We start from the raw sequence: 26151 nt of genomic DNA, 5'->3' as shown, positions 1-26151 counted from the left end.
TGTACCTTATGCTGTGTGCCTCCCCTCTAGGACCTGTTGTCCCAGCTGCATCACTACAGTGGTACAGTGAAACAGGGAGCTCTTGTGGGACTGAGGGAGCTGCTGACCCTTCACCCCTCAGAGTTAGACCAACACCTCTCCAGTCTGCTCAGCGAGGCGGCTGCCGTCTTCACAGACAAGGACGCGAATGTACGGATGTCTGCCACACGCCTGCTCAGGTTAGAAAAGCATTTTGTTATGACAGTAGGAATTTGTCTTCAGGTCTTTGAAAAAATATATATATTTCACCTTTATTTAACCAGGTAGATCAGTTGAGAACAAGTTCTCATTTACAACTGCGACCTGGCCAAAATAAAGCAGTGTGAAAAAAACAACAGAGTTACACATAGGATAAACAAAAGTACAGTCAATAACAATAGAAAAATCTATATACAGTGTGTGCAAATGGAGTAAGGAGGTAAGGCAATAAGTAGGCCATAGTGGCGAAATAATTACAATATAGCAATTAAACACTGGAGTGATAGATGTGCAGAAGATGAGTGTGCAATTAGAGATACTGTGGTGCAAAGGAGCAAAAAAAAGAACAGTATGGGGATCGAGGTAGTTGGATGGACTCTTTACAGATGGGCTATGTATAGGTGCAGTGATCTGCGAGCTGCTCTGGCAGCTTAAAGTTAGAGAGGGAGATATGAGTCTCCAGCTTCAGTGATTTTTGAAGTTCGTTCCAGTCATTGGCAGCAGAGAACTAGAAGGAAAGGCAGCCAAAGGAGGAGTTGGCTTTGGGGGTGACCAGTGAGATATACCTGTTTACTTGATGCTGGAGTGCGTGCTACGGGTGGGTGTTATGGTGACCAGTGAGCTGAGATAAGGCAAAGCTTTACCTAGCAAAGACTTATAGATGACCTGGAGCCAGTGGGTCTGGCGATGAATATGTAACAAGGGCCAGCCAACGAGAGCATACAGTTCGCAGTGGTGGGTGGTATATGGGGCTTTGGTGACAAAACGGATGGCACTGTGATAGACTGCATCCAGTTTGCTGTGTAGAGTGTTGGAGGATATTTTGTAAATGACATCGTCGAGGATCGATAGGATAGTCAGTTTGACGAGGGTATGTTTGGCAGCGTGAGTGAAGGAGGCTTTGTTGTGAAATAGGAAGCAGATTCTAGATTTAATTTTGGATTGGAGATGCTTAATATGAGTCTGGAAGGAGAGTTTACAGTCTAACCAGACACCTAGGTATTTGTAGTTGTCCACATATTCTAAGTCAGAACCGTCCAGAGTAGTGATGCTAGTCGGGCGGCGGGTGTGGGCAGCGATCGGTTGAAGAGCATGCATTTAGTTTTACTAGCGTTTAAGAGCAGTTGGAGGCAACGGAAGGAGTGTTGTATGGCATTGAAGCTCGTTTGGAGGTTTGTTAACACAGTGTCCACAGTGTCTGTTCTCCAACCCCCACAAAACCATACACCACTTAAGAGCAGCACAGTCCTTGGAGAAATGCCTTAATACCAGTTCTTCTACTAGTGCACCTCCCTAACCTTTAACCTCTACCCTCTCCGTGCCCTGCTCAGGTTCATAGCCCAGAGTGTGCCAGCGGAGCGGACGTCTCCATTCTTCCCTCTCCTCTCTGCCCACCTCTCCTGTGCCATGACCCACATCGAGACGGGTATCCAGGAGGATGCCCTGAAGGTCCTCGACGTTTTGCTGGACCACTATCCTGCCCTGCTGGCTGCTCGTCCCGCCCTGCTGCTCACCAACTTCCTGGAGCTGATCTCACACAAAAGTACCGGGGGCGGGGCAAGGAAGGGGCAGGAGGGGAAGGGGAGGAGTTGGGCCCTGTCAGTCAACCCTAACAGGAACGTGACTGGTCAGCAGTGGAGACTCACAGTGCTGCTCAGGTACTCATACACTTGCAATGAGTTAGCAGTGTCCTATTGGTGTGTACATTTTTCTGGCATGACCTTTGTGTTTGTGTGTTTTCCAGACTGGGGCGTTTTCTTCAGGCGGTAGTTGAGGAGAGGCGAGCGGAGGAGGGGGTTGCATGTGTCTCAGGTGACATGTTCAGTGTTTTGAATGGACAAGGAGGAGCTAACGCACCTTTGGAGCTCAACTGGGAGGAGCTTACCTACAGAAAAGACGGATTTCAGGTGTTTGAACATTCAGGAGCCATGCCCACTTCGCACTCCACCTTCAAACTCAGGTACGCACATCACAGACACACACTTCATTAACAAGCATACACACACACACACACACACACACACACACACACACACACACACACACACACACACACACACACACACACACACACTTCATTAACAAGCATACGCACACACACTCTGCTGACTCACTCTCCTGTCCTGCTCATCATCTGTCCCTTTCCTCCACTGTATTTGTAGGCCGGAGACTGAGCCTGGGGCTGGGGTGAGTGAGGGGCTGGGCACAGGGGAGGCTGTACGGGGCTTTGCCTCCACCCTGGTGCCCCTTCTACTAGACGTCTGGGTAGAGGCTAGTGCTAGCGACCGGAGCAAGACTGACAGTGCTCATCTCCTCACCCCCGACGCCATGTCACTGATGTACCAGGTCCTCTCCATACTACAGCTGCTACGCAAGCTGGCACCACAGAGAGAACACCAGGATACACTGGTAACACACACACAGGCGTTCTCTCTCAGTATAAGATGTGTGGTTACCTTTGTTCTATTAACAGTGGTGTTTGTGTGTTTAGGATGCGTGGTTTCGCAGTGAGTACCTGGGGGATTTTAAGCAGCACTTCATGAAGAACTTCCCCTATGGAAATCTGGACACCCCTAAACAAAGGCGGAAGACAGACCCCAAGAGGTGAGGTGGGTTGAGGTGGTGCTAGGGCCCTTGGTGTATGTGTAGGTACTCCAGCTTTTCCCAAACTAGGGGTCGCTACCCCATATGTGTCGCCTGATTTGAAAATCGGGTCGTGAGAAACTCTGGGGGGAAAAACATCTGGTCTATAGTCAACTGAATGCTCTGCTTAGTCGTAGAACCACGGTTAAATTTCAGATATTAGCGGTTAGGACAAACAGCGGTTTCTGTTTTCTTACTAAAAATTAGCTCTAACCATTGAACAGTTTGAGCTATTAGCAATTCTGATATATAATATCAGCACAAAATGACTGGGGGGGGACATCATTAAAAGTGTGTGTTTGGGTGTGGTGTTTCAGGAGTAAGCAGGCCTCTACAATCCCAGGGCAGACAGTGGAACCCTTGGCTCTGAACGTGCTGCTCTGCCAGGTCATGGTTTCCATGGTTACCCTCAGCCAGAGGGAGGGGCAAGCCCAGGAGCCCGATGCTGAGTGGCTGATGCCTCTGAGAGGGTTTGTCCAAGAGACTCTGTCCAGTGGGGCCAAGCTGAGCCAAAGACATCTACATACACTCCTGGAGACTGTCTGGAGAATGGTCATCACACAACGCAGCAGGGGTAAGACTGGGTGTGTGTGGGCTGTCAAGGGTGCGGTTATGAGTTCATCTTAAATGGTTTTCGCATGTCTGGCGTCCTAACCGGTCGTGTGTGTAGCGGTGACGGAGGATCTGTTACAGGCGGTGTATGTTCAGTACCAGCAGATGAACCTGAATCTGCAGACCAGAACACTGCTACTTTCCTTCTACAGCAGACTGTACCTACAGGAACACAACCACACACATATCGCCAGGTAACACACACACACACGTTCTAGTGTTTACTGTACCAAATAACCAAAGATATATGTAGGCATAACCAAGTCTGCAGGGTAGATTACTCTGCTCCTAAAGGTCTTTCTTCCTCTCCGGTCTCCCCCTTCAGGAGTAGAGTGTTGTCTCGGTGGCTGGCTGCTCTACCGCTCCAGTTGTCCCAGCTAGGCCACCGTAACCCTGCCCTCTCAGACAGGCTCCTGCTCTCCATCCAGGCTGCTGCCTCCCGCGGGAACAAGGCTCTGCTGAACTCCCTACACACGCATGCATGCAGGCTCTACGGTGAATACACACACACACACCTGTATGCAGGCTCTACGGTGAATACACACACACACACACCTGTATGCAGGCTCTACGGTATATACAACAACAAAAATCACATGTGAAGCTCCACTTATAACAGTCGGGCAGATCGGTACTAAACAGGTAGTCACTAAATGGCCATGCTAGAAAATACCTAAATGTACCTTTTGGAGATGTTTTCTATGTTTCTCCACTGGGGGGCAGTAACGGTCCACCTGAACTCCATAGCAGAAGAGAGAGGGGAGTTATGAGTGAAGGCCCTAGGGAAGACAGATCTGGGGAGGGTGAGGGGGTTTGTGTTATGATTGAAGGCCCTAGGGAAGACAGATCTGAGGAGGGTGAGGGGGTTTGTGTTATGATTGAAGGCCCTAGGGAAGACAGATCTGGGGAGGGTGAGGGGGTTTGTGTTATGATTGAAGGCCCTAGGGAAGACAGATCTGAGGAGGGTGAGATGGTTTGTGTTATGATTGAAGGCCCTAGGGAAGACAGATCTGAGGAGGGTGGGGGGGTTTGTGTTATGATTGAAGGCCCCAGGGAAGACAGATCTGGGGAGGGTGAGGGGGATTGTGTTATGATTAAAGGCCCCAGAGAAGACAGATCTGGGGAGGGTGAGGGGGATTGTGTTATGATTGAAGGCCCTAGGCAAGACAGATCTGAGGAGGGTGAGGGGGTTTGTGTTATGATTAAAGGCCCTAGGGAAGACAGATCTGAGGAGGGTGAGGGGGTTTGTGTTATGATTAAAGGCCCCAGAGAAGACAGATCTGGGGAGGGTGAGGGGGATTGTGTTATGATTAAAGGCCCCAGAGAAGACAGATCTGGGGAGGGTGAGGGGGATTGTGTTATGATTAAAGGCCCTAGGGAAGACAGATCTGGGGAGGGTGAGGGGGATTGTGTTATGATTGAAGGCCCTAGGCAAGACAGATCTGAGGAGGGTGAGGGGGTTTGTGTTATGATTAAAGGCCCTAGGGAAGACAGATCTGAGGAGGGTGAGGGGGTTTGTGTTATGATTAAAGGCCCCAGAGAAGACAGATCTGGGGAGGGTGAGGGGGATTGTGTTATGATTAAAGGCCCCAGAGAAGACAGATCTGGGGAGGGTGAGGGGGATTGTGTTATGATTAAAGGCCCTAGGGAAGACAGATCTGGGGAGGGTGAGGGGGATTGTGTTATGATTAAAGGCCCCAGAGAAGACAGATCTGGGGAGGGTGAGGGGGATTGTGTTATGATTAAAGGCCCCAGAGAAGACAGATCTGGGGAGGGTGAGGGGGTTTGTGTTATGATTAAAGGCCCTAGGGAAGACAGATCTGAGGAGGGTGAGGGGGTTTGTGTTATGATTAAAGGCCCTAGGGAAGACAGATCTGAGGAGGGTGAGGGGGTTTGTTATGATTAAAGGCCCTAGGGAAGACAGATCTGGGGAGGGTGAGGGGGTTTGTGTTATGATTAAAGGCCCTAGGGAAGACAGATCTGAGGAGGGTGAGGGGGTTTGTTATGATTAAAGGCCCTAGGGAAGACAGATCTGGGGAGGGTGAGGGGGTTTGTGTTATGATTAAAGGCCCTAGGGAAGACAGATCTGAGGAGGGTGAGGGGGTTTGTTATGATTAAAGGCCCTAGGGAAGACAGATCTGAGGAGGGTGAGGGGGTTTGTTATGATTAAAGGCCCTAGGGAAGACAGATCTGAGGAGGGTGAGGGGGTTTGTTATGATTGAAGGCCCTAGGGAAGACAGATCTGAGGAGGGTGGGGGGGTTTGTTATGATTAAAGGCCCTAGGGAAGACAGATCTGGGGAGGGTGGGGGGGGTTGTGTTATGATTAAAGGCCCCAGAGAAGACAGATCTGAGGAGGGTGGGGGGGGTTGTGTTATGATTGAAGGCCCCAGAGAAGACAGAGTGGGCGATTCACCATCACAAGACTCTGTTTGTCTGAATGGTCTGTGACATCAGCAATGTGCGTCAGCAGCCAACATAATATAATACAGACTATCTGATCATTACTACTCTCTCTCTTTATCTCTCTCCCTATCTCTCTAGCGCTCTCTCTTTATCTCTGTCTGTTTGATGATTTTCTTTCTTAGACCATAAACTGGTGATGGATAGTCCATTCACTCTTTACGTCACCATTGGCTTCTTGTTGCTAGGTACAGTGTGTGTGTTTACAACACCGTGGTCCTGGATAGGTACAGGAGTGCAAGCTTTTGTTCCAGCCCAGCACTAACACACCAGATTCAGCTAATCAAGGGCTTGATGGTTACAGGTGACTCTAATGATGGGGTGTGTTGGACAGGAACTAAGGCTCTCCAGGACCACAGATGCCCTCCTCTGCTATAGTGTATGAGCTGTAGTTGGTGATGTGTAGAGCAGCCAAACTGGTGAAAAAATATTACAGTTTGAACTTTAACGACTTTAACAAGGTAGAAAGTGTATAGAGTTGATAATAAATGTACATTTCTAAATAATTTACTCTGAAAAAGTGTTCTTCAATCACAGTATTTTTTTATATAAAGCTTTTAGCAGCATTTTTGTTGATTTTGTGGTCTCAAACCAGTGAGTTTATTTAAATTCTTAATCAAGAATATGGGCAAAATGTAATTATTGAGAATGAAAGAGGTGGTAATGTTGTTCCCTTGTCATATAATTGCTATATTTAATATCAATATAGAATTTACAATTTTTTTTCAATTTGTATTTTGACTTATTTTTCTCGACGCGAATATTGAGTCAAGACTGAGACAACCTGGTTCAATATGGGTCCTGAGACAACCAGTTGAGAACCACTGTTGTAGAGTTTGTATATTGACGTGTGTGTGTGTGTGTGTGTGTGTGTGTGTGTGTGTGTGTGTGTGTGTGTGTGTGTGTGTGTGTGTGTGTGTGTGTGTGTGTGTGTGTGTGTGTGTGTGTGTGTGTGTGTAGACCCACAGGAGGGCAGTGTGGTATTGTTACCGGCTGAGTCTCAGCAGCGATTGGTCCAGCTACTCTACTTCCTGCCTGTGATGTCACAGGGTCTATTGGCCAATCTGAGTCGCTGCTGCACTGCAGGACGCGTCTCTGCCGGCCTGGCTGCCTCCCTCATACGCATCATACACCTCAGGTAACCCCAGCAACCTCCCAAAGCTACAGACTGAGGTCAGAAACTCTGTCACTAACCCAATGTTCTTACATGGTCCCCGTGTCACAGAAATGTGAGAGTCATGTGCCATGTGGTTTAAACAACGTTTGGCCGTTGAGGTTTCATCCTCTAAACATCTAGATGATGTCCAGGGCAGACCAACATCACGTGGCCTTTACGCTTTGACATCGTTTCTCTTGCACTTAAGAATGTTCTGAATAGAATTTTCAATTCATAAGTGTGTGTGTGTGTGTGTGTGTGTGTGTGTGTGTGTGTGAGAGAGTGAGAGAGCCGTCAGTCGTTCCTGGTTAGAGAGGGGAGACAGCAGACCGATGGTTCGCCAGCTTAATGGAATCAAACAATCAACCAATTAAGGCACGTCGATGGTTGTGGCACAAGATCAGTGTCATGAGCTCATGGTTTATAACAAGGCCTGACGCTGATGGCACTTGATGGGAATTTATAGTTCACTAGACCTTTAGATGGCAGTGTTGGTCCTTTAGTGTGCTGTTGTGTGTGTGAGTATATCAATGTTCTGCTGTTTGGTCATGCTGTGGTTTGCCAGTGATTTCTCACACGCATCCGGCCTTGCATAACGCTATGATGTCATCAGTGTTCATCGCCAGCAAGTGTGTGTATTTGTGAGACACCCAGTGTTTCTCTGGGGTGGTGTTACACACACACACACCTGACTAGGGGTTGGGGGAGTGTATGTGTGTAGAGACTAGGGGTTGGGGCAGTGTGTGTGTGTAGAGACTTGGGGCTGTGTGTGTGTGTAGAGACTAGGGGTTGGGGCAGTGTGTGTGTGTAGAGACTTGGGGCTGTGTGTGTGTGTGTAGAGACTAGGGGTTGGGGCAGTGTGTGTGTGTAGAGACTTGGGGCTGTGTGTGTGTGTGTAGAGACTAGGGGTTGGGGCAGTGTGTGTGTAGAGACTAGGGGTTGGGGCTGTGTGTGTGTGTGTGTGTGTGTAGAGACTAGGGGTTGGGGCAGTGTGTGTGTGTGTGTAGAGACTAGGGGTTGGGGCAGTGTGCGTGTGTCTAGGGGTTGGGACAGTGTGTGCGCGTCTAGAGACTAGGGGTTGGGGCAGTGTGCGTGCGTCTAGGGGTTGGGGCAGTGTGTGTGTGTGTGTAGAGACTAGGGGTTGGGGCAGTGTGCGTGTGTCTAGGGGTTGGGACAGTGTGTGCGCGTCTAGAGACTAGGGGTTGGGGCAGTGTGCGTGCGTCTAGGGGTTGGGGCAGTGTGTGTGCGTCTAGGGGTTGGGGCAGTGTGCGTGCGTCTAGGGGTTGGGGCAGTGTGCGTGCGTCTAGGGGTTGGGGCAGTGTGTGTGTAGAGACTAGGGGTTGGGGCAGTGTGCGTAGAGACTAGGGGTTGGGGCAGTGTGCGTGCGTCTAGGGGTTGGGGCAGTGTGCGTAGAGACTAGGGGTTGGGGCAGTGTGCGTGCGTCTAGGGGTTGGGGCAGTGTGTGTGCGTCTAGGGGTTGGGGCAGTGTGCGTGCGTCTAGGGGTTGGGGCAGTGTGTGTGCGTCTAGGGGTTGGGGCAGTGTGTGTGCGTCTAGGGGTTGGGGCAGTGTGTGTGCGTCTAGGGGTTGGGGCAGTGTGTGTGCGTCTAGGGGTTGGGGCAGTGTGCGTGCGTCTAGGGGTTGGGGCAGTGTGCGTGCGTCTAGGGGTTGGGGCAGTGTGCGTGTAGAGACTAGGGGTTGGGGCAGTGTGTGTGCGTCTAGGGGTTGGGGCAGTGTGCGTGTAGAGACTAGGGGTTGGGGCAGTGTGTGTGCGTCTAGGGGTTGGGGCAGTGTGCGTGCGTCTAGGGGTTGGGGCAGTGTGCGTGTAGAGACTAGGGGTTGGGGCAGTGTGTGTGCGTCTAGGGGTTGGGGCAGTGTGCGTGCGTCTAGGGGTTGGGGCAGTGTGCGTGCGTCTAGGGGTTGGGGCAGTGTGCGTGTAGAGACTAGGGGTTGGGGCAGTGTGTGTGCGTCTAGGGGTTGGGGCAGTGTGCGTGCGTCTAGGGGTTGGGGCAGTGTGCGTGTAGAGACTAGGGGTTGGGGAAGTGTGCGTGCGTCTAGGGGTTGGGGCAGTGTGTGTGCGTCTAGGGGTTGGGGCAGTGTGTGTGCGTCTAGGGGTTGGGGCAGTGTGTGTAGAGACTAGGGGTTGGGGCAGTGTGCGTCTAGAGACTAGGGGTTGGGGCAGTGTGTGTGCGTCTAGGGGTTGGGGCAGTGTGCGCGCGTCTAGGGGTTGGGGCAGTGTGCGTGCGTCTAGGGGTTGGGGAAGTGTGCGTGCGTCTAGGGGTTGGGGCAGTGTGTGTGCGTCTAGGGGTTGGGGCAGTGTGTGTGCGTCTAGGGGTTGGGGCAGTGTGTGTGCGTCTAGGGGTTGGGGCAGTGTGCGTAGAGACTAGGGGTTGGGGCAGTGTGCGTGCGTCTAGGGGTTGGGGCAGTGTGCGTGCGTCTAGGGGTTGGGGCAGTGTGTGTGCGTCTAGGGGTTGGGGCAGTGTGTGTGCGTCTAGGGGTTGGGGCAGTGTGTGTGCGTCTAGGGGTTGGGGCAGTGTGTGTGCGTCTAGGGGTTGGGGCAGTGTGTGTGCGTCTAGGGGTTGGGGCAGTGTGCGTGCGTCTAGGGGTTGGGGCAGTGTGCGTGTAGAGACTAGGGGTTGGGGCAGTGTGTGTGCGTCTAGGGGTTGGGGCAGTGTGCGTGTAGAGACTAGGGGTTGGGGCAGTGTGTGTGCGTCTAGGGGTTGGGGCAGTGTGCGTGCGTCTAGGGGTTGGGGCAGTGTGCGTGTAGAGACTAGGGGTTGGGGCAGTGTGTGTGCGTCTAGGGGTTGGGGCAGTGTGCGTGCGTCTAGGGGTTGGGGCAGTGTGCGTGCGTCTAGGGGTTGGGGCAGTGTGCGTGTAGAGACTAGGGGTTGGGGCAGTGTGTGTGCGTCTAGGGGTTGGGGCAGTGTGCGTGCGTCTAGGGGTTGGGGCAGTGTGCGTGTAGAGACTAGGGGTTGGGGAAGTGTGCGTGCGTCTAGGGGTTGGGGCAGTGTGTGTGCGTCTAGGGGTTGGGGCAGTGTGTGTGCGTCTAGGGGTTGGGGCAGTGTGTGTAGAGACTAGGGGTTGGGGCAGTGTGCGTCTAGAGACTAGGGGTTGGGGCAGTGTGTGTGCGTCTAGGGGTTGGGGCAGTGTGCGCGCGTCTAGGGGTTGGGGCAGTGTGCGTGCGTCTAGGGGTTGGGGAAGTGTGCGTGCGTCTAGGGGTTGGGGCAGTGTGTGTGCGTCTAGGGGTTGGGGCAGTGTGTGTGCGTCTAGGGGTTGGGGCAGTGTGTGTGCGTCTAGGGGTTGGGGCAGTGTGCGTAGAGACTAGGGGTTGGGGCAGTGTGCGTGCGTCTAGGGGTTGGGGCAGTGTGCGTGCGTCTAGGGGTTGGGGCAGTGTGTGTGCGTCTAGGGGTTGGGGCAGTGTGTGTGCGTCTAGGGGTTGGGGCAGTGTGTGTGCGTCTAGGGGTTGGGGCAGTGTGTGTGCGTCTAGGGGTTGGGGCAGTGTGTGTGCGTCTAGGGGTTGGGGCAGTGTGCGTGCGTCTAGGGGTTGGGGCAGTGTGCGTGTAGAGACTAGGGGTTGGGGCAGTGTGTGTGCGTCTAGGGGTTGGGGCAGTGTGCGTGTAGAGACTAGGGGTTGGGGCAGTGTGTGTGCGTCTAGGGGTTGGGGCAGTGTGCGTGCGTCTAGGGGTTGGGGCAGTGTGCGTGTAGAGACTAGGGGTTGGGGCAGTGTGTGTGCGTCTAGGGGTTGGGGCAGTGTGCGTGCGTCTAGGGGTTGGGGCAGTGTGCGTGCGTCTAGGGGTTGGGGCAGTGTGCGTGTAGAGACTAGGGGTTGGGGCAGTGTGTGTGCGTCTAGGGGTTGGGGCAGTGTGCGTGCGTCTAGGGGTTGGGGCAGTGTGCGTGTAGAGACTAGGGGTTGGGGAAGTGTGCGTGCGTCTAGGGGTTGGGGCAGTGTGTGTGCGTCTAGGGGTTGGGGCAGTGTGTGTGCGTCTAGGGGTTGGGGCAGTGTGTGTAGAGACTAGGGGTTGGGGCAGTGTGCGTCTAGAGACTAGGGGTTGGGGCAGTGTGCGTGCGTCTAGGGGTTGGGGCAGTGTGCGCGCGTCTAGGGGTTGGGGCAGTGTGCGTGCGTCTAGGGGTTGGGGAAGTGTGCGTGCGTCTAGGGGTTGGGGCAGTGTGTGTGCGTCTAGGGGTTGGGGCAGTGTGTGTGCGTCTAGGGGTTGGGGCAGTGTGTGTGCGTCTAGGGGTTGGGGCAGTGTGCGTGCGTCTAGGGGTTGGGGCAGTGTGCGTGCGTCTAGGGGTTGGGGCAGTGTGTGTGCGTCTAGGGGTTGGGGCAGTGTGTGTGCGTCTAGGGGTTGGGGCAGTGTGCGTGCATCTAGGTGTTGGGGCAGTGTGCGTGCGTCTAGGGGTTGGGGCAGTGTGCGTGCGTCTAGGGGTTGGGGCAGTGTGCGTGCGTCTAGGGGTTGGGGCAGTGTGCGTGCGTCTAGGGGTTGGGGCAGTGTGTGTGCGTCTAGGGGTTGGGGCAGTGTGTGTGCGTCTAGGGGTTGGGGCAGTGTGCGTGCGTCTAGGGGTTGGGGCAGTGTGCGTGTAGAGACTAGGGGTTGGGGCAGTGTGCGTGCGTCTAGGGGTTGGGGCAGTGTGCGTGCGTCTAGGGGTTGGGGCAGTGTGTGTAGAGACTAGGGGTTGGGGCAGTGTGTGTGCGTCTAGGGGTTGGGGCAGTGTGTGTGTGTCTAGAGACTAGGGGTTGGGGCAGTGTGCGTGCGTCTAGGGGTTGGGGCAGTGTGCGTGTAGAGACTAGGGGTTGGGGCAGTGTGTGTGCGTCTAGGGGTTGGGGCAGTGTGTGTGCGTCTAGGGGTTGGGGCAGTGTGCGTGCGTCTAGGGGTTGGGGCAGTGTGCGTGCGTCTAGGGGTTGGGGCAGTGTGTGTAGAGACTAGGGGTTGGGGCAGTGTGCGTGCGTCTAGGGGTTGGGGCAGTGTGCGTGCGTCTAGGGGTTGGGGCAGTGTGTGTAGAGACTAGGGGTTGGGGCAGTGTGTGTGCGTCTAGGGGTTGGGGCAGTGTGTGTGTGTCTAGAGACTAGGGGTTGGGGCAGTGTGCGTGCGTCTAGGGGTTGGGGCAGTGTGCGTGTAGAGACTAGGGGTTGGGGCAGTGTGTGTGCGTCTAGGGGTTGGGGCAGTGTGTGTGCGTCTAGGGGTTGGGGCAGTGTGCGTGCGTCTAGGGGTTGGGGCAGTGTGCGTGCGTCTAGGGGTTGGGGCAGTGTGCGTAGAGACTAGGGGTTGGGGCAGTGTGCGTGCGTCTAGGGGTTGGGGCAGTGTGCGTGCGTCTAGGGGTTGGGGCAGTGTGCGTGCGTCTAGGGGTTGGGGCAGTGTGCGTGCGTCTAGGGGTTGGGGCAGTGTGCGTGCGTCTAGGGGTTGGGGCAGTGTGCGTGCGTCTAGGGGTTGGGGCAGTGTGCGTGCGTCTAGGGGTTGGGGCAGTGTGCGTGCGTCTAGGGGTTGGGGCAGTGTGCGTGCGTCTAGGGGTTGGGGCAGTGTGCGTGCGTCTAGGGGTTGGGGCAGTGTGCGTGCGTCTAGGGGTTGGGGCAGTGTGCGTGCGTCTAGGGGTTGGGGCAGTGTGCGTGCGTCTAGGGGTTGGGGCAGTGTGCGTGCGTCTAGGGGTTGGGGCAGTGTGCGTGCGTCTAGGGGTTGGGGCAGTGTGCGTGCGTCTAGGGGTTGGGGCAGTGTGCGTGCGTCTAGGGGTTGGGGCAGTGTGCGTGCGTCTAGGGGTTGGGGCAGTGTGCGTGCTTCTAGGGGTTGGGGCAGTGTGTTTAGAGACTAGGGGTTGGGGCAGTGTGCGTGCGTCTAGGGGTTGGGGCAGTGTGAGTGCGTCTAGGGGTTGGGGCAGTGTGCGTGCGTCTAGGGGTTGGGGCAGTGTGCGTGCGTCTAGGGGTTGGGGCAGTGTGCGTGCGTCTAGGGGTTGGGGCAGTGTGCGTGCGTCTAGGGGTTGGGGCAGTGTGCGTGCGTCTAGGGGTTGGGGCAGTGTGCGTGCGTCTAGGGGTTGGGGCAGTGTGCGTGCGTCTAGGGGTTGGGGCAGTGTGCGTGCGTCTAGGGGTTGGGGCAGTGTGCGTGCGTCTAGGGGTTGGGGCAGTGTGCGTGCGTCTAGGGGTTGGGGCAGTGTGCGTGCGTCTAGGGGTTGGGGCAGTGTGCGTGCGTCTAGGGGTTGGGGCAGTGTGCGTGCGTCTAGGGGTTGGGGCAGTGTGCGTGCGTCTAGGGGTTGGGGCAGTGTGCGTGCGTCTAGGGGTTGGGGCAGTGTGCGTGCGTCTAGGGGTTGGGGCAGTGTGCGTGCGTCTAGGGGTTGGGGCAGTGTGCGTGCGTCTAGGGGTTGGGGCAGTGTGCGTGCGTCTAGGGGTTGGGGCAGTGTGCGTGCGTCTAGGGGTTGGGGCAGTGTGCGTGCGTCTAGGGGTTGGGGCAGTGTGCGTAGAGACTAGGGGTTGGGGCAGTGTGCGTGCGTCTAGGGGTTGGGGCAGTGTGCGCGCGTCTAGGGGTTGGGGCAGTGTGCGTGCGTCTAGGGGTTGGGGCAGTGTGCGCGCGTCTAGGGGTTGGGGCAGTGTGCGCGCGTCTAGGGGTTGGGGCAGTGTGCGTGCGTCTAGGGGTTGGGGCAGTGTGCGTGCGTCTAGGGGTTGGGGCAGTGTGCGTAGAGACTAGGGGTTGGGGCAGTGTGCGCGCGTCTAGGGGTTGGGGCAGTGTGCGCGCGTCTAGGGGTTGGGGCAGTGTGCGTGCGTCTAGGGGTTGGGGCAGTGTGCGCGCGTCTAGGGGTTGGGGCAGTGTGCGCGCGTCTAGGGGTTGGGGCAGTGTGCGTGCGTCTAGGGGTTGGGGCAGTGTGCGTGCGTCTAGGGGTTGGGGCAGTGTGCGTGCGTCTAGGGGTTGGGGCAGTGTGCGTAGAGACTAGGGGTTGGGGCAGTGTGCGCGCGTCTAGGGGTTGGGGCAGTGTGCGCGCGTCTAGGGGTTGGGGCAGTGTGCGCGCGTCTAGGGGTTGGGGCAGTGTGCGTGCGTCTAGGGGTTGGGGCAGTGTGCGTGCGTCTAGGGGTTGGGGCAGTGTGCGTAGAGACTAGGGGTTGGGGCAGTGTGCGCGCGTCTAGGGGTTGGGGCAGTGTGCGCGCGTCTAGGGGTTGGGGCAGTGTGCGTGCGTCTAGGGGTTGGGGCAGTGTGCGTGCGTCTAGGGGTTGGGGCAGTGTGCGTAGAGACTAGGGGTTGGGGCAGTGTGCGTGCGTCTAGGGGTTGGGGCAGTGTGCGCGCGTCTAGGGGTTGGGGCAGTGTGCGTGCGTCTAGGGGTTGGGGCAGTGTGCGTGCGTCTAGGGGTTGGGGCAGTGTGCGTGCGTCTAGGGGTTGGGGCAGTGTGCGTGCGTCTAGGGGTTGGGGCAGTGTGCGTAGAGACTAGGGGTTGGGGCAGTGTGCGTTCGTCTAGGGGTTGGGGCAGTGTGCGTGCGTCTAGGGGTTGGGGCAGTGTGCGTGCGTCTAGGGGTTGGGGCAGTGTGCGTGCGTCTAGGGGTTGGGGCAGTGTGCGTGCGTCTAGGGGTTGGGGCAGTGTGCGTAGAGACTAGGGGTTGGGGCAGTGTGCGTGCGTCTAGGGGTTGGGGCAGTGTGCGTAGAGACTAGGGGTTGGGGCAGTGTGCGTGCGTCTAGGGGTTGGGGCAGTGTGTGTGCGTCTAGGGGTTGGGGCAGTGTGCGTAGAGACTAGGGGTTGGGGCAGTGTGCGTGCGTCTAGGGGTTGGGGCAGTGTGCGTGCGTCTAGGGGTTGGGGCAGTGTGCGTGCGTCTAGGGGTTGGGGCAGTGTGCGTGCGTCTAGGGGTTGGGGCAGTGTGCGTGCGTCTAGGGGTTGGGGCAGTGTGCGTGCGTCTAGGGGTTGGGGCAGTGTGCGTGCGTCTAGGGGTTGGGGCAGTGTGCGTGCGTCTAGGGGTTGGGGCAGTGTGCGTGCGTCTAGGGGTTGGGGCAGTGTGCGTGCGTCTAGGGGTTGGGGCAGTGTGCGTAGAGACTAGGGGTTGGGGCAGTGTGCGTAGAGACTAGGGGTTGGGGCAGTGTGCGTGCGTCTAGGGGTTGGGGCAGTGTGCGTAGAGACTAGGGGTTGGGGCAGTGTGCGTGCGTCTAGGGGTTGGGGCAGTGTGTGTGCGTCTAGGGGTTGGGGCAGTGTGCGTAGAGACTAGGGGTTGGGGCAGTGTGCGTGCGTCTAGGGGTTGGGGCAGTGTGCGTGCGTCTAGGGGTTGGGGCAGTGTGCGTGCGTCTAGGGGTTGGGGCAGTGTGCGTGCGTCTAGGGGTTGGGGGCAGTGTGCGTGCGTCTAGGGGTTGGGGCAGTGTGCGTGCGTCTAGGGGTTGGGGCAGTGTGCGTGCGTCTAGGGGTTGGGGCAGTGTGCGTGCGTCTAGGGGTTGGGGCAGTGTGTGTGCGTCTAGGGGTTGGGGAAGTGTGCGTGCGTCTAGGGGTTGGGGCAGTGTGCGTGCGTCTAGAGACTAGGGGTTGGGGCAGTGTGCGTGCGTCTAGGGGTTGGGGCAGTGTGTGTGCGTCTAGGGGTTGGGGCAGTGTGTGTAGAGACTAGGGGTTGGGGCAGTGTGCGCGCGTCTAGGGGTTGGGGAAGTGTGCGTGCGTCTAGGGGTTGGGGCAGTGTGCGTGCGTCTAGGGGTTGGGGCAGTGTGTGTGCGTCTAGGGGTTGGGGCAGTGTGTGTGCGTCTAGGGGTTGGGGCAGTGTGCGTGCGTGCGTCTAGGGGTTGGGGCAGTGTGCGTAGAGACTAGGGGTTGGGGCAGTGTGTGTGCGTCTAGGGGTTGGGGCAGTGTGCGTGCGTCTAGGGGTTGGGGCAGTGTGCGTGCGTCTAGGGGTTGGGGCAGTGTGTGTGCGTCTAGGGGTTGGGGCAGTGTGCGTGCGTCTAGGGGTTGGGGCAGTGTGCGTGCGTCTAGGGGTTGGGGCAGTGTGCGTGCGTCTAGGGGTTGGGGCAGTGTGTGTGCGTCTAGGGGTTGGGGCAGTGTGCGTGCGTCTAGAGACTAGGGGTTGGGGCAGTGTGCGTGCGTCTAGGGGTTGGGGCAGTGTGTGTGCGTCTAGGGGTTGGGGCAGTGTGTGTAGAGACTAGGGGTTGGGGCAGTGTGCGTGCGTCTAGGGGTTGGGGCAGTGTGTGTGCGTCTAGGGTTTGGGGCAGTGTGTGTGCGTCTAGGGGTTGGGGCAGTGTGCGTGCGTGCGTCTAGGGGTTGGGGCAGTGTGCGTAGAGACTAGGGGTTGGGGCAGTGTGTGTGCGTCTAGGGGTTGGGGCAGTGTGTGTGCGTCTAGGGGTTGGGGCAGTGTGTGTGCGTCTAGGGGTTGGGGCAGTGGAATGTGGCAGAGACGTCATGGAAGGATGGGAATATTGTCCTGTTAGGTCACGTGTCTCTAATGTTACAGAACACACCATGTATTTATCTCTGAACCCCCCCCCTTCCTCTTCACCCCCACCTTGCGCGCACACACACACACGCACACAATTTGTTTAACTCTAACCCTTTCGTCCTCCTCACCCCACCCTGCGCACAGACACACTCTCTCTCTCTGCTCGGGGAAACTCAATTCTGTTTAATGTGGTCAGTTCCAGGTAAGCATACAGCAATGGACATAAGTGTGATCCATATCGTCAGAAAACAAACCGGAACAATCCTCCATCCTGTAAGAGCACTTTTGTTATGCTCTATCACTCCACCAACACTCCAGACCGTCCTCTCTCACTCCATTGTAACCTGTGTGCGTTTCAGGTCCTCTTTGAGTGGCTGGTCAATAGGGTCTCAGGACACAACCCTGCGTGATGTTGACTACATCAGCTTCCTGTTCTCCACCCTCACAGGTCAGGCTCTGCCCTCATATTTCCTGTCTCACTGGTATCTGGTCAACAGATGTGATGAATCTTCAGGTTCGTGAAGAAGTACACTCCAAGAAAACTGACCAATCTTTCTCTCCTTCAGGGTTTTCGTCTGATGAGCTGGCCACCCTGCAGGAGGCTGGGGATGAGAGCGTGCTCCCTCCCTCCCCCCTCTCCCCCCTCAGCCTCTACCCCACCCCCCTGGAGCAATTCACACACCACTGGGACGTGGTGGAGGTCAGGACACACCTCACTCAGAACACCTAGCAGGGCTTTATAAGTGACTGTTGTGACAGAAACAGGAAGAGCCGATGAATGAGAGGTCAAGATGGAGTGTAAAATGTGAAAAGAGAAAGACAGCGACCGAGATGGAGACTGAGCACTTCTGCCAGTGTAGTGTACTTGTGAGAGAGGTGTTCTGGACACTGTGTCAGTTATTTAGTTCCCCCTGGTGTCACACACAGGGCTCAGAGGGGGGATGCTTTATCTGGCCACGCTGGCCAAGAGGGGAACCTTTATCGCGTTGCGCAGGCTGTGTCTGCGTGGTTATCGGGCACTGTGGAAATGTAGAAATGCTAATGAGAGCCTGTGGCATGACGGGAGTGTGACATTTGTGCTCGGAAATTACCGTTAAAGGAAACGTCCCCCGAAGCAAGAGGTGTGTGTGTGGAGGGGGGGGGGGGGGGCTATAATCACTAATTCAGCTCTTCAATTAGAGCCTGAGATCCTGGTCACCTCATCGCCATGTCTGAGTCAATCAGACTGAGGGTTGGGGGGGCAGGGGGGACGGGATTAGGGGACGGACCATGTCTGCTCTGATTCCACTAATGAGACAGGATTGTTTTTAATGGAGGAGAGAATGCCAACAGGTGCACAGGTCTGGGGGCTGGCGCACACACACATTCTAACACATTGAGCGAACCTCATTTCATTAGAACGTAATGACAAATTGGGTTTTGATTTGAAGTTAATGAGGAAAAGTTTAACATTGTTTCTCACCTCTGAAAGTTTGTGTGATGCCCTCCCGTCTCACCTGTACCCCTCTGTCGCTCTCTACAGTGTGTGTGTGTGAGCAGTGACATAGAGAAGATGTAGGGAGCACTAAAAGCGACATATTGTAATGTACTTGTTGGCCCCAACCTGTTATGTATCTCTTGGATGTGTGGAGAAAGACCATCTGTTAGATATAAAAATAACTAAGTAGACATTTGCACGTGTGGTGTAATGTGGTTTGTCTGATGAATGGTTGTGGGTGATGTTGATTAGAGAGTGACGTGTGCCTCTCCTTCATTTGTCCTCTAATTCCATCCCTCCATAATGCCATTACTACTATTGGATTTCGCCCTCCTTACACACAGAGACACTTCCTGATTGTTTGGGCTCATAAAACATTGTTTAAAAAGATTGTCAGATCTGCCACGTCAGCCCCCATTACCCAGCCTCGCTTAACCCTTTCATTTCTAGGAAAAGGGAGTGTGAAGGAGAGGTATCTGGTGGATGGAGAGGAGAGGTATCTGGTGGATGGAGAGGAGAGGTATCTGGTGGATGGAGAGGAGAGGTATCTGGTGGATGTGGAGGAGAGGTATCTGGTGGATGTGGAGGAGAGGTATCTGGTGGATGTGGAGGAGAGGTATCTGGTGGATGTGGAGGAGAGGTATCTGGTGGATGTGGAGGAGAGGTGGATGTGGAGGAGAGGAGAGGAGAGGTATCTGGTGGATGGGGAGGAGAGGTATCTGGTGGATGTGGAGGGGAGGAGAGGTGGATGTGGAGGAGAGGAGAGGTATCTGGTGGATGGAGAGGAGAGGTATGTGGAGGAGAGGAGAGGTATCTGGTGGATGGAGAGGAGAGGAGAGGTATCTGGTGGATGGAGAGGAGAGGTATCTGGTGGATGGAGAGGAGAGGTATCTGGTGGATGTGGAGGAGAGGTATCTGGTGGATGTGGAGGAGAGGTATCTGGTGGATGTGGAGGGGAGGTATCTGGTGGATGTGGAGGAGAGATATCTGGTGGATGTGGAGGAGAGGTATCTGGTGGATGTGGAGGAGAGGTATCTGGTGGATGTGGAGGAGAGGAGAGGTACCTAGTGGATGTAGAGGAGAGGAGAGGTATCTGGTGGATGTGGAGGAGAGGAGAGGTATCTGGTGGATGTGGAGGAGAGGAGAGGTATCTGGTGGATGTGGAGGAGAGGAGAGGTATCTGGTGGATGTGGAGGAGAGGAGAGGTATCTGGTGGATGTGGAGGAGAGGAGAGGTATCTGGTGGATGTGGAGGGGAGGAGAGGTATCTGGTGGATGTGGAGGAGAGGAGAGGTATCTGGTGGATGTGGAGGAGAGGAGAGGTATCTGGTGGATGTGGAGGAGAGGAGAGGTATCTGGTGGATGTGGAGGAGAGGAGAGGTATCTGGTGGATGTGGAGGAGAGGAGAGGTATCTGGTGGATGTGGAGGAGAGGAGAGGTATCTGGTGGATGTGGAGGAGAGGAGAGGTATCTGGTGGATGTGGAGGAGAGGAGAGGTATCTGGTGGATGTGGAGGAGAGGAGAGGTATCTGGTGGATGTGGAGGAGAGGAGAGGTATCTGGTGGATGTGGAGGAGAGGAGAGGTATCTGGTGGATGTGGAGGAGAGGAGAGGTATCTGGTGGATGTGGAGTGGAGGAGAGGTATCTGGTGGATGTGGAGGAGAGGTATCTGGTGGATGTGGAGGGGAGGAGAGGTATCTGGTGGATGGAGAGGAGAGGTATCTGGTGGATGGAGAGGAGAGGTATCTGGTGGATGTGGAGGAGAGGTATCTGGTGGATGTGGAGGAGAGGTATCTGGTGGATGTGGAGGAGAGGAGAGGTATCTGGTGGATGTGGAGGAGAGGAGAGGTATCTGGTGGATGTAGAGGAGAGGTATCTGGTGGATGTGGATGTGGAGGAGAGGTATCTGGTGGATGTGGAGGGGAGGTATCTGGTGGATGTGGAGGGGAGGTATCTGGTGGATGTGGAGGGGAGGTATCTGGTGGATGTGGAGGGGAGGAGAGGTATCTGGTGGATGTGGAGGTGAGGAGAGGTATCTGGTGGATGTGGAGGGGAGGAGAGGTATCTGGTGGATGTGGAGGGGAGGAGAGGTATCTGGTGGAGGGGAGGAGAGGTATCTGGTGGTTGTGGAGGGGAGGAGAGGTATCTGGTGGATGTGGAGGGGAGGAGAGGTATCTGGTGGATGTGGAGGGGAGGAGAGGTATCTGGTGGATGTGGAGGGGAGGAGAGGTATCTGGTGGATGTGGAGGGGAGGAGAGGTATCTGGTGGAGGGGAGGAGAGGTATCTGGTGGTTGTGGAGGGGAGGAGAGGTATCTGGTGGATGTGGAGGGGAGGAGAGATATCTGGTGGATGTGGAGGGGAGGAGAGGTATCTGGTGGTTGTGGATGTGGAGGAGAGGTATCTGGTGGATGTGGAAGAGAGGTATCTGGTGGATGAGGAGAGGAGAGGTATCTGGTGGATGTGGAGGGGAGGAGAGGTATCTGGTGGATGTGGAGGGGAGGAGAGGTATCTGGTGGTTGTGGAGGGGAGGAGAGCTTTCTGGTGGATGTGGAGGGGAGGAGAGGTATCTGGTGGATGTGGAGGAGAGGAGAGGTATCTGGTGGTTGTGGAGGGGAGGAGAGCTTTCTGGTGGATGTGGAGGGGAGGAGAGGTATCTGGTGGATGTGGAGGAGAGGAGAGGTATCTGGTGGATGTGGAGGAGAGGTGGATGGAGAGGAGAGGTATCTGGTGGATGTGGAGGAGAGGTATCTGGTGGTTGTGGAGGGGAGGAGAGGTATCTGGTGGTTGTGGAGGGGAGGAGAGGTATCTGGTAGATGTGGAGGGGATGAGAGGTATCTGGTGGATGTGGATGTGGAGGAGAGGTATCTGGTGGATGTGGATGTGGAGGAGAGGTATCTGGTGGATGTGGATGTGAGAGGAGAGGTATCTGGTAGATGTGGAGGAGAGGAGAGGTATCTGGTGGATGTGGAGGAGAGGAGAGGTATCTGGTGGATGTGGAGGAGAGGAGAGGTATCTGGTGGATGTGGAGGAGAGGTATCTGGTGGATGTGGAGGAGAGGTATCTGGTGGATGTGGAGGAGAGGTATCTGGTGGATGTGGAGGGGAGGAGAGGTATCTGGTGGATGTGGAGGGGAGGAGAGGTATCTGGTGGATGTGGAGGGGAGGAGAGGTATCTGGTGGATGTGGAGGGGAGGAGAGGTATCTGGTGGATGTGGAGGAGAGGAGAGGTATCTGGTGGATGTGGAGGAGAGGAGAGGTATCTGGTGGATGTGGAGGAGAGGAGAGGTATCTGGTGGATGTGGAGGAGAGGCGAGGTATCTGGTGGATGTGGAGGAGAGGAGAGGTATCTGGTGGATGTGGAGGAGAGGAGAGGTATCTGGTGGATGTGGAGGAGAGGAGAGGTATCTGGTGGATGTGGAGGAGAGGAGAGGTATCTGGTGGATGTGGAGGAGAGGTATCTGGTGGATGTGGAGGGGAGGAGAGGTATCTGGTGGATGTGGAGGGGAGGAGAGGTATCTGGTGGATGTGGAGGGGAGGAGAGATATCTGGTGGATGTGGAGGGGAGGAGAGATATCTGGTGGATGTGGAGGGGAGGAGAGGTATCTGGTGGTTGTGGAGGGGAGGAGAGGTATCTGGTGGTTGTGGAGGGGAGGAGAGGTATCTGGTGGTTGTGGAGGGGAGGAGAGGTATCTGGTGGATGTGGAGGAGAGGTATCTGGTGGATGTGGAGGAGAGGAGAGGTATCTGGTGGATGTGGAGGGGAGGAGAGGTATCTGGTGGATGTGGAGGGGAGGAGAGGTATCTGGTGGATGTGGAGGGGAGGAGAGGAGAGGTATCTGGTGGATGTGGAGGAGAGGTATCTGGTGGATGTGGAGGGGAGGAGAGGTATCTGGTGGATGTGGAGGGGAGGAGAGATATCTGGTGGATGTGGAGGGGAGGAGAGATATCTGGTGGATGTGGAGGAGAGGAGAGGTATCTGGTGGATGTGGAGGAGAGGTATCTGGTGGATGTGGAGGGGAGGAGAGGTATCTGGTGGATGTGGAGGGGAGGAGAGATATCTGGTGGATGTGGAGGGGAGGAGAGATATCTGGTGGATGTGGAGGGGAGGAGAGGTATCTGGTGGTTGTGGAGGGGAGGAGAGGTATCTGGTGGTTGTGGAGGGGAGGAGAGGTATCTGGTGGTTGTGGAGGGGAGGAGAGGTATCTGGTGGATGTGGAGGAGAGGTATCTGGTGGATGTGGAGGAGAGGAGAGGTATCTGGTGGATGTGGAGGGGAGGAGAGGTATCTGGTGGATGTGGAGGGGAGGAGAGGTATCTGGTGGATGTGGAGGGGAGGAGAGGTATCTGGTGGATGTGGAGGGGAGGAGAGGTATCTGGTGGATGTGGAGGGGAGGAGAGGTATCTGGTGGTTGTGGAGGGGAGGAGAGCTTTCTGGTGGATGTGGAGGGGAGGAGAGGTATCTGGTGGATGTGGAGGAGAGGAGAGGTATCTGGTGGATGTGGAGGAGAGGAGAGGTATCTGGTGGATGTGGAGGAGAGGAGAGGTATCTGGTGGATGGAGAGGAGAGGAGAGGTATCTGGTGGTTGTGGAGGGGAAGAGAGGTATCTGGTGGATGTGGAGGAGAGGAGAGGTATCTGGTGGATGTGGAGGAGAGGAGAGGTATCTGGTAGATGTGGAGGGGAGGAGAGGTATCTGGTGGATGTGGATGTGGAGGAGAGGTATCTGGTGGATGTGGATGTGGAGGAGAGGTATCTGGTGGATGTGGATGTGGAGGAGAGGTATCAGGTAGATGTGGAGGAGAGGAGAGGTATCTGGTGGATGTGGAGGAGAGGAGAGGTATCTGGTGGATGTGGAGGAGAGGAGAGGTATCTGGTGGATGTGGAGGAGAGGTATCTGGTGGATGTGGAGGAGAGGTATCTGGTGGATGTGGAGGAGAGGTATCTGGTGGATGTGGAGGGGAGGAGAGGTATCTGGTGGATGTGGAGGGGAGGAGAGGTATCTGGTGGATGTGGAGGGGAGGAGAGGTATCTGGTGGATGTGGAGGGGAGGAGAGGTATCTGGCGGATGTGGAGGAGAGGAGAGGTATCTGGTGGATGTGGAGGGGAGGTATCTGGTGGATGTGGAGGGGAGGTATCTGGTGGATTTGGAGGAGAGGAGAGGTATCTGGTGGATGTGGAGGGGAGGTATCTGGTGGATGTGGAGGAGAGGTATATGGTGGATGTGGATGAGAGGAGAGGTATCTGGCGGATGTGGAGGAGAGGAGAGGTATCTGGCGGTTGTGGAGGGGAGGAGAGGTATCTGGTGGTTGTGGAGGGGAGGAGAGGTATCTGGTGGTTGTGGAGGGGAGGAGAGCTTTCTGGTGGATGTGGAGGGGAGGAGAGGTATCTGGTGGATGTGGAGGAGAGGTATCTGGTGGATGTGGAGGAGAGGAGAGGTATCTGGTGGATGTGGAGGAGAGGTATCTGGTGGATGGAGAGGAGAGGTATCTGGTGGATGTGGAGGAGAGGTATCTGGTGGTTGTGGAGGGGAGGAGAGGTATCTGGTGGATGTGGAGGAGAGGTATCTGGTGGTTGGGGAGGGGAGGAGAGGTATCTGGTAGATGTGGAGGGGAGGAGAGGTATCTGGTGGATGTGGAGGAGAGGTATCTGGTGGTTGTGGAGGGGAGGAGAGGTATCTGGTAGATGTGGAGGGGAGGAGAGGTATCTGGTGGATGTGGATGTGGAGGAGAGGTATCTGGTGGATGTGGATGTGGAGGAGAGGTATCTGGTGGATGTGGAGGAGAGGAGAGGTATCTGGTGGATGTGGAGGAGAGGAGAGGTATCTGGTGGATGTGGAGGAGAGGAGAGGTATCTGGTGGAGGGGAGGAGAGGTATCTGGTGGTTGTGGAGGGGAGGAGAGGTATCTGGTGGATGTGGAGGGGAGGAGAGATATCTGGTGGATGTGGAGGGGAGGAGAGGTATCTGGTGGTTGTGGAGGGGAGTAGAGGTATCTGGTGGATGTGGAGGAGAGGTATCTGGTGGATGTGGAGGAGAGGAGAGGTATCTGGTGGATGTGGAGGGGAGGAGAGGTATCTGGTGGATGTGGAGGGGAGGAGAGGTATCTGGTGGATGTGGAGGGGAGGAGAGGTATCTGGTGGATGTGGAGGGGAGGAGAGGTATCTGGTGGATGTGGAGGGGAGGAGAGGTATCTGGTGGATGTGGAGGGGAGGAGAGGTATCTGGTGGAGGGGAGGAGAGGTATCTGGTGGAGGGGAGGAGAGGTATCTGGTGGTTGTGGAGGGGAGGAGAGGTATCTGGTGGATGTGGAGGGGAGGAGAGATATCTGGTGGATGTGGAGGGGAGGAGAGGTATCTGGTGGTTGTGGAGGGGAGGAGAGGAGAGGTATCTGGTGGATGTGGAGGAGAGGTATCTGGTGGATGTGGAGGAGAGGTATCTGGTGGTTGTGGAGGGGAGGAGAGATATCTGGTGGATGTGGAGGGGAGGAGAGGTATTTGGTGGTGGTGGGGGGGAGGAGAGGAGAGGTATCTGGTGGATGTGGAGGAGAGGTATCTGGTGGATGTGGAGGAGAGGAGAGGTATCTGGTGGATGTGGAGGGGAGGAGAGGTATCTGGTGGTTGTGGAGGGGAGGGGAGGTATCTGGTGGATGTGGAGGGGAGGAGAGGTATCTGGTGGATGTGGAGGGGAGGAGAGGTATCTGGTGGATGTGGAGGGGAGGAGAGGTATCTGGTGGATGTGGAGGGGAGGAGAGGTATCTGGTGGATGTGGAGGGGAGGAGAGGTATCTGGTGGTTGTGGAGGGGAGGAGAGCTTTCTGGTGGATGTGGAGGGGAGGAGAGGTATCTGGTGGATGTGGAGGGGAGGAGAGGTATCTGGTGGTTGTGGAGGGGAGGAGAGCTTTCTGGTGGATGTGGAGGGGAGGAGAGGTATCTGGTGGATGTGGAGGAGAGGAGAGGTATCTGGTGGATGTGGAGGATAGGAGAGGTATCTGGTGGATGTGGAGGAGAGGAGAGGTATCTGGTGGATGTGGAGGAGAGGAGAGGTATCTGGTGGATGTGGAGGAGAGGTATCTGGTGGATGGAGAGGAGAGGTATCTGGTGGATGTGGAGGAGAGGTATCTGGTGGTTGTGGAGGGGAGGAGAGGTATCTGGTGGTTGTGGAGGGGAGAGAGGTATCTGGTGGATGTGGAGGAGAGGTATCTGGTGGATGTGGATGTGGAGGAGAGGTATCTGGTGGATGTGGATGTGGAGGAGAGGTATCTGGTGGATGTGGATGTGGAGGAGAGGTATCTGGTAGATGTGGAGGAGAGGAGAGGTATCTGGTGGATGTGGAGGAGAGGAGAGGTATCTGGTGGATGTGGAGGAGAGGTATCTGGTGGATGTGGAGGAGATGTATCTGGTGGATGTGGAGGAGAGGTATCTGGTGGATGTGGAGGAGAGGTATCTGGTGGATGTGGAGGGGAGGAGAGGTATCTGGTGGATGTGGAGGGGAGGAGAGGTATCTGGTGGATGTGGAGGAGAGGAGAGGTATCTGGTGGATGTGGAGGGGAGGTATCTGGTGGATGTGGAGGAGAGGTATATGGTGGATGTGGATGAGAGGAGAGGTATCTGGCGGATGTGGAGGAGAGGAGAGGTATCTGGCGGATGTGGAGGAGAGGAGAGGTATCTGGTGGATGTGGAGGGGAGGAGAGGAGAGGTATCTGGTGGATGGAGAGGAGAGGTATCTGGTGGATGTGGAGGGGAGGAGAGGTATCTGGTGGATGTGGAGGGGAGGGGAGGAGAGGTATCTGGTGGATGTGGAGGAGAGGAGAGGTATCTGGTGGATGGAGAGGAGAGGTATCTGGTGGATGTGGAGGGGAGGAGAGGTATCTGGTGGATGTGGAGGGGAGGGGAGGAGAGGTATCTGGTGGATGTGGAGGAGAGGAGAGGTATCTGGTGGATGGAGAGGAGAGGTATCTGGCGGATGTGGAGGGGAGGAGAGGTATCTGGTGGATGTGGAGGGGAGGGGAGGAGAGGTATCTGGTGGATGTGGAGGAGAGGAGAGGTATCTGGTGGATGGAGAGGAGAGGTATCTGGTGGATGTGGAGGAGAGGTATCTGGCGGATGTGGAGGAGAGGAGAGGTATCTGGTGGATGTGGAGGAGAGGTATCTGGTGGATGTGGAGGAGAGGAGAGGTATCTGGTGGATGTGGAGGGGAGGAGAGGTATCTG

The 26151-nt window shown here is 55.9% G+C and overlaps 1 protein-coding gene across 2 annotated transcripts in view; it reads left to right on the top strand.

The window, feature by feature from the left end:
* The window catches only part of tex10 (testis expressed 10), a 48945-nt gene that overhangs the window by 684 nt on the left and 22110 nt on the right, over nt 1–26151 (top strand). For both annotated transcript variants that reach the window (XM_071396341.1, XM_071396342.1), the window contains exons 3-13: nt 31–218; nt 1569–1895; nt 1982–2197; nt 2400–2646; nt 2729–2841; nt 3198–3454; nt 3551–3686; nt 3818–3987; nt 6914–7091; nt 16834–16922; nt 17041–17174. In XM_071396341.1, coding sequence (XP_071252442.1) covers nt 31–218; nt 1569–1895; nt 1982–2197; nt 2400–2646; nt 2729–2841; nt 3198–3454; nt 3551–3686; nt 3818–3987; nt 6914–7091; nt 16834–16922; nt 17041–17174 — 2055 coding nt within the window. The remainder of the gene's footprint in view (nt 1–30; nt 219–1568; nt 1896–1981; nt 2198–2399; nt 2647–2728; nt 2842–3197; nt 3455–3550; nt 3687–3817; nt 3988–6913; nt 7092–16833; nt 16923–17040; nt 17175–26151) is intronic.

The sequence above is a fragment of the Salvelinus alpinus genome, chromosome 4, assembly GCF_045679555.1.
Source record: "Salvelinus alpinus chromosome 4, SLU_Salpinus.1, whole genome shotgun sequence".
NCBI lineage: Eukaryota > Metazoa > Chordata > Actinopteri > Salmoniformes > Salmonidae > Salvelinus > Salvelinus alpinus.
This window is presented reverse-complemented; position numbering and strand designations above follow the sequence as displayed.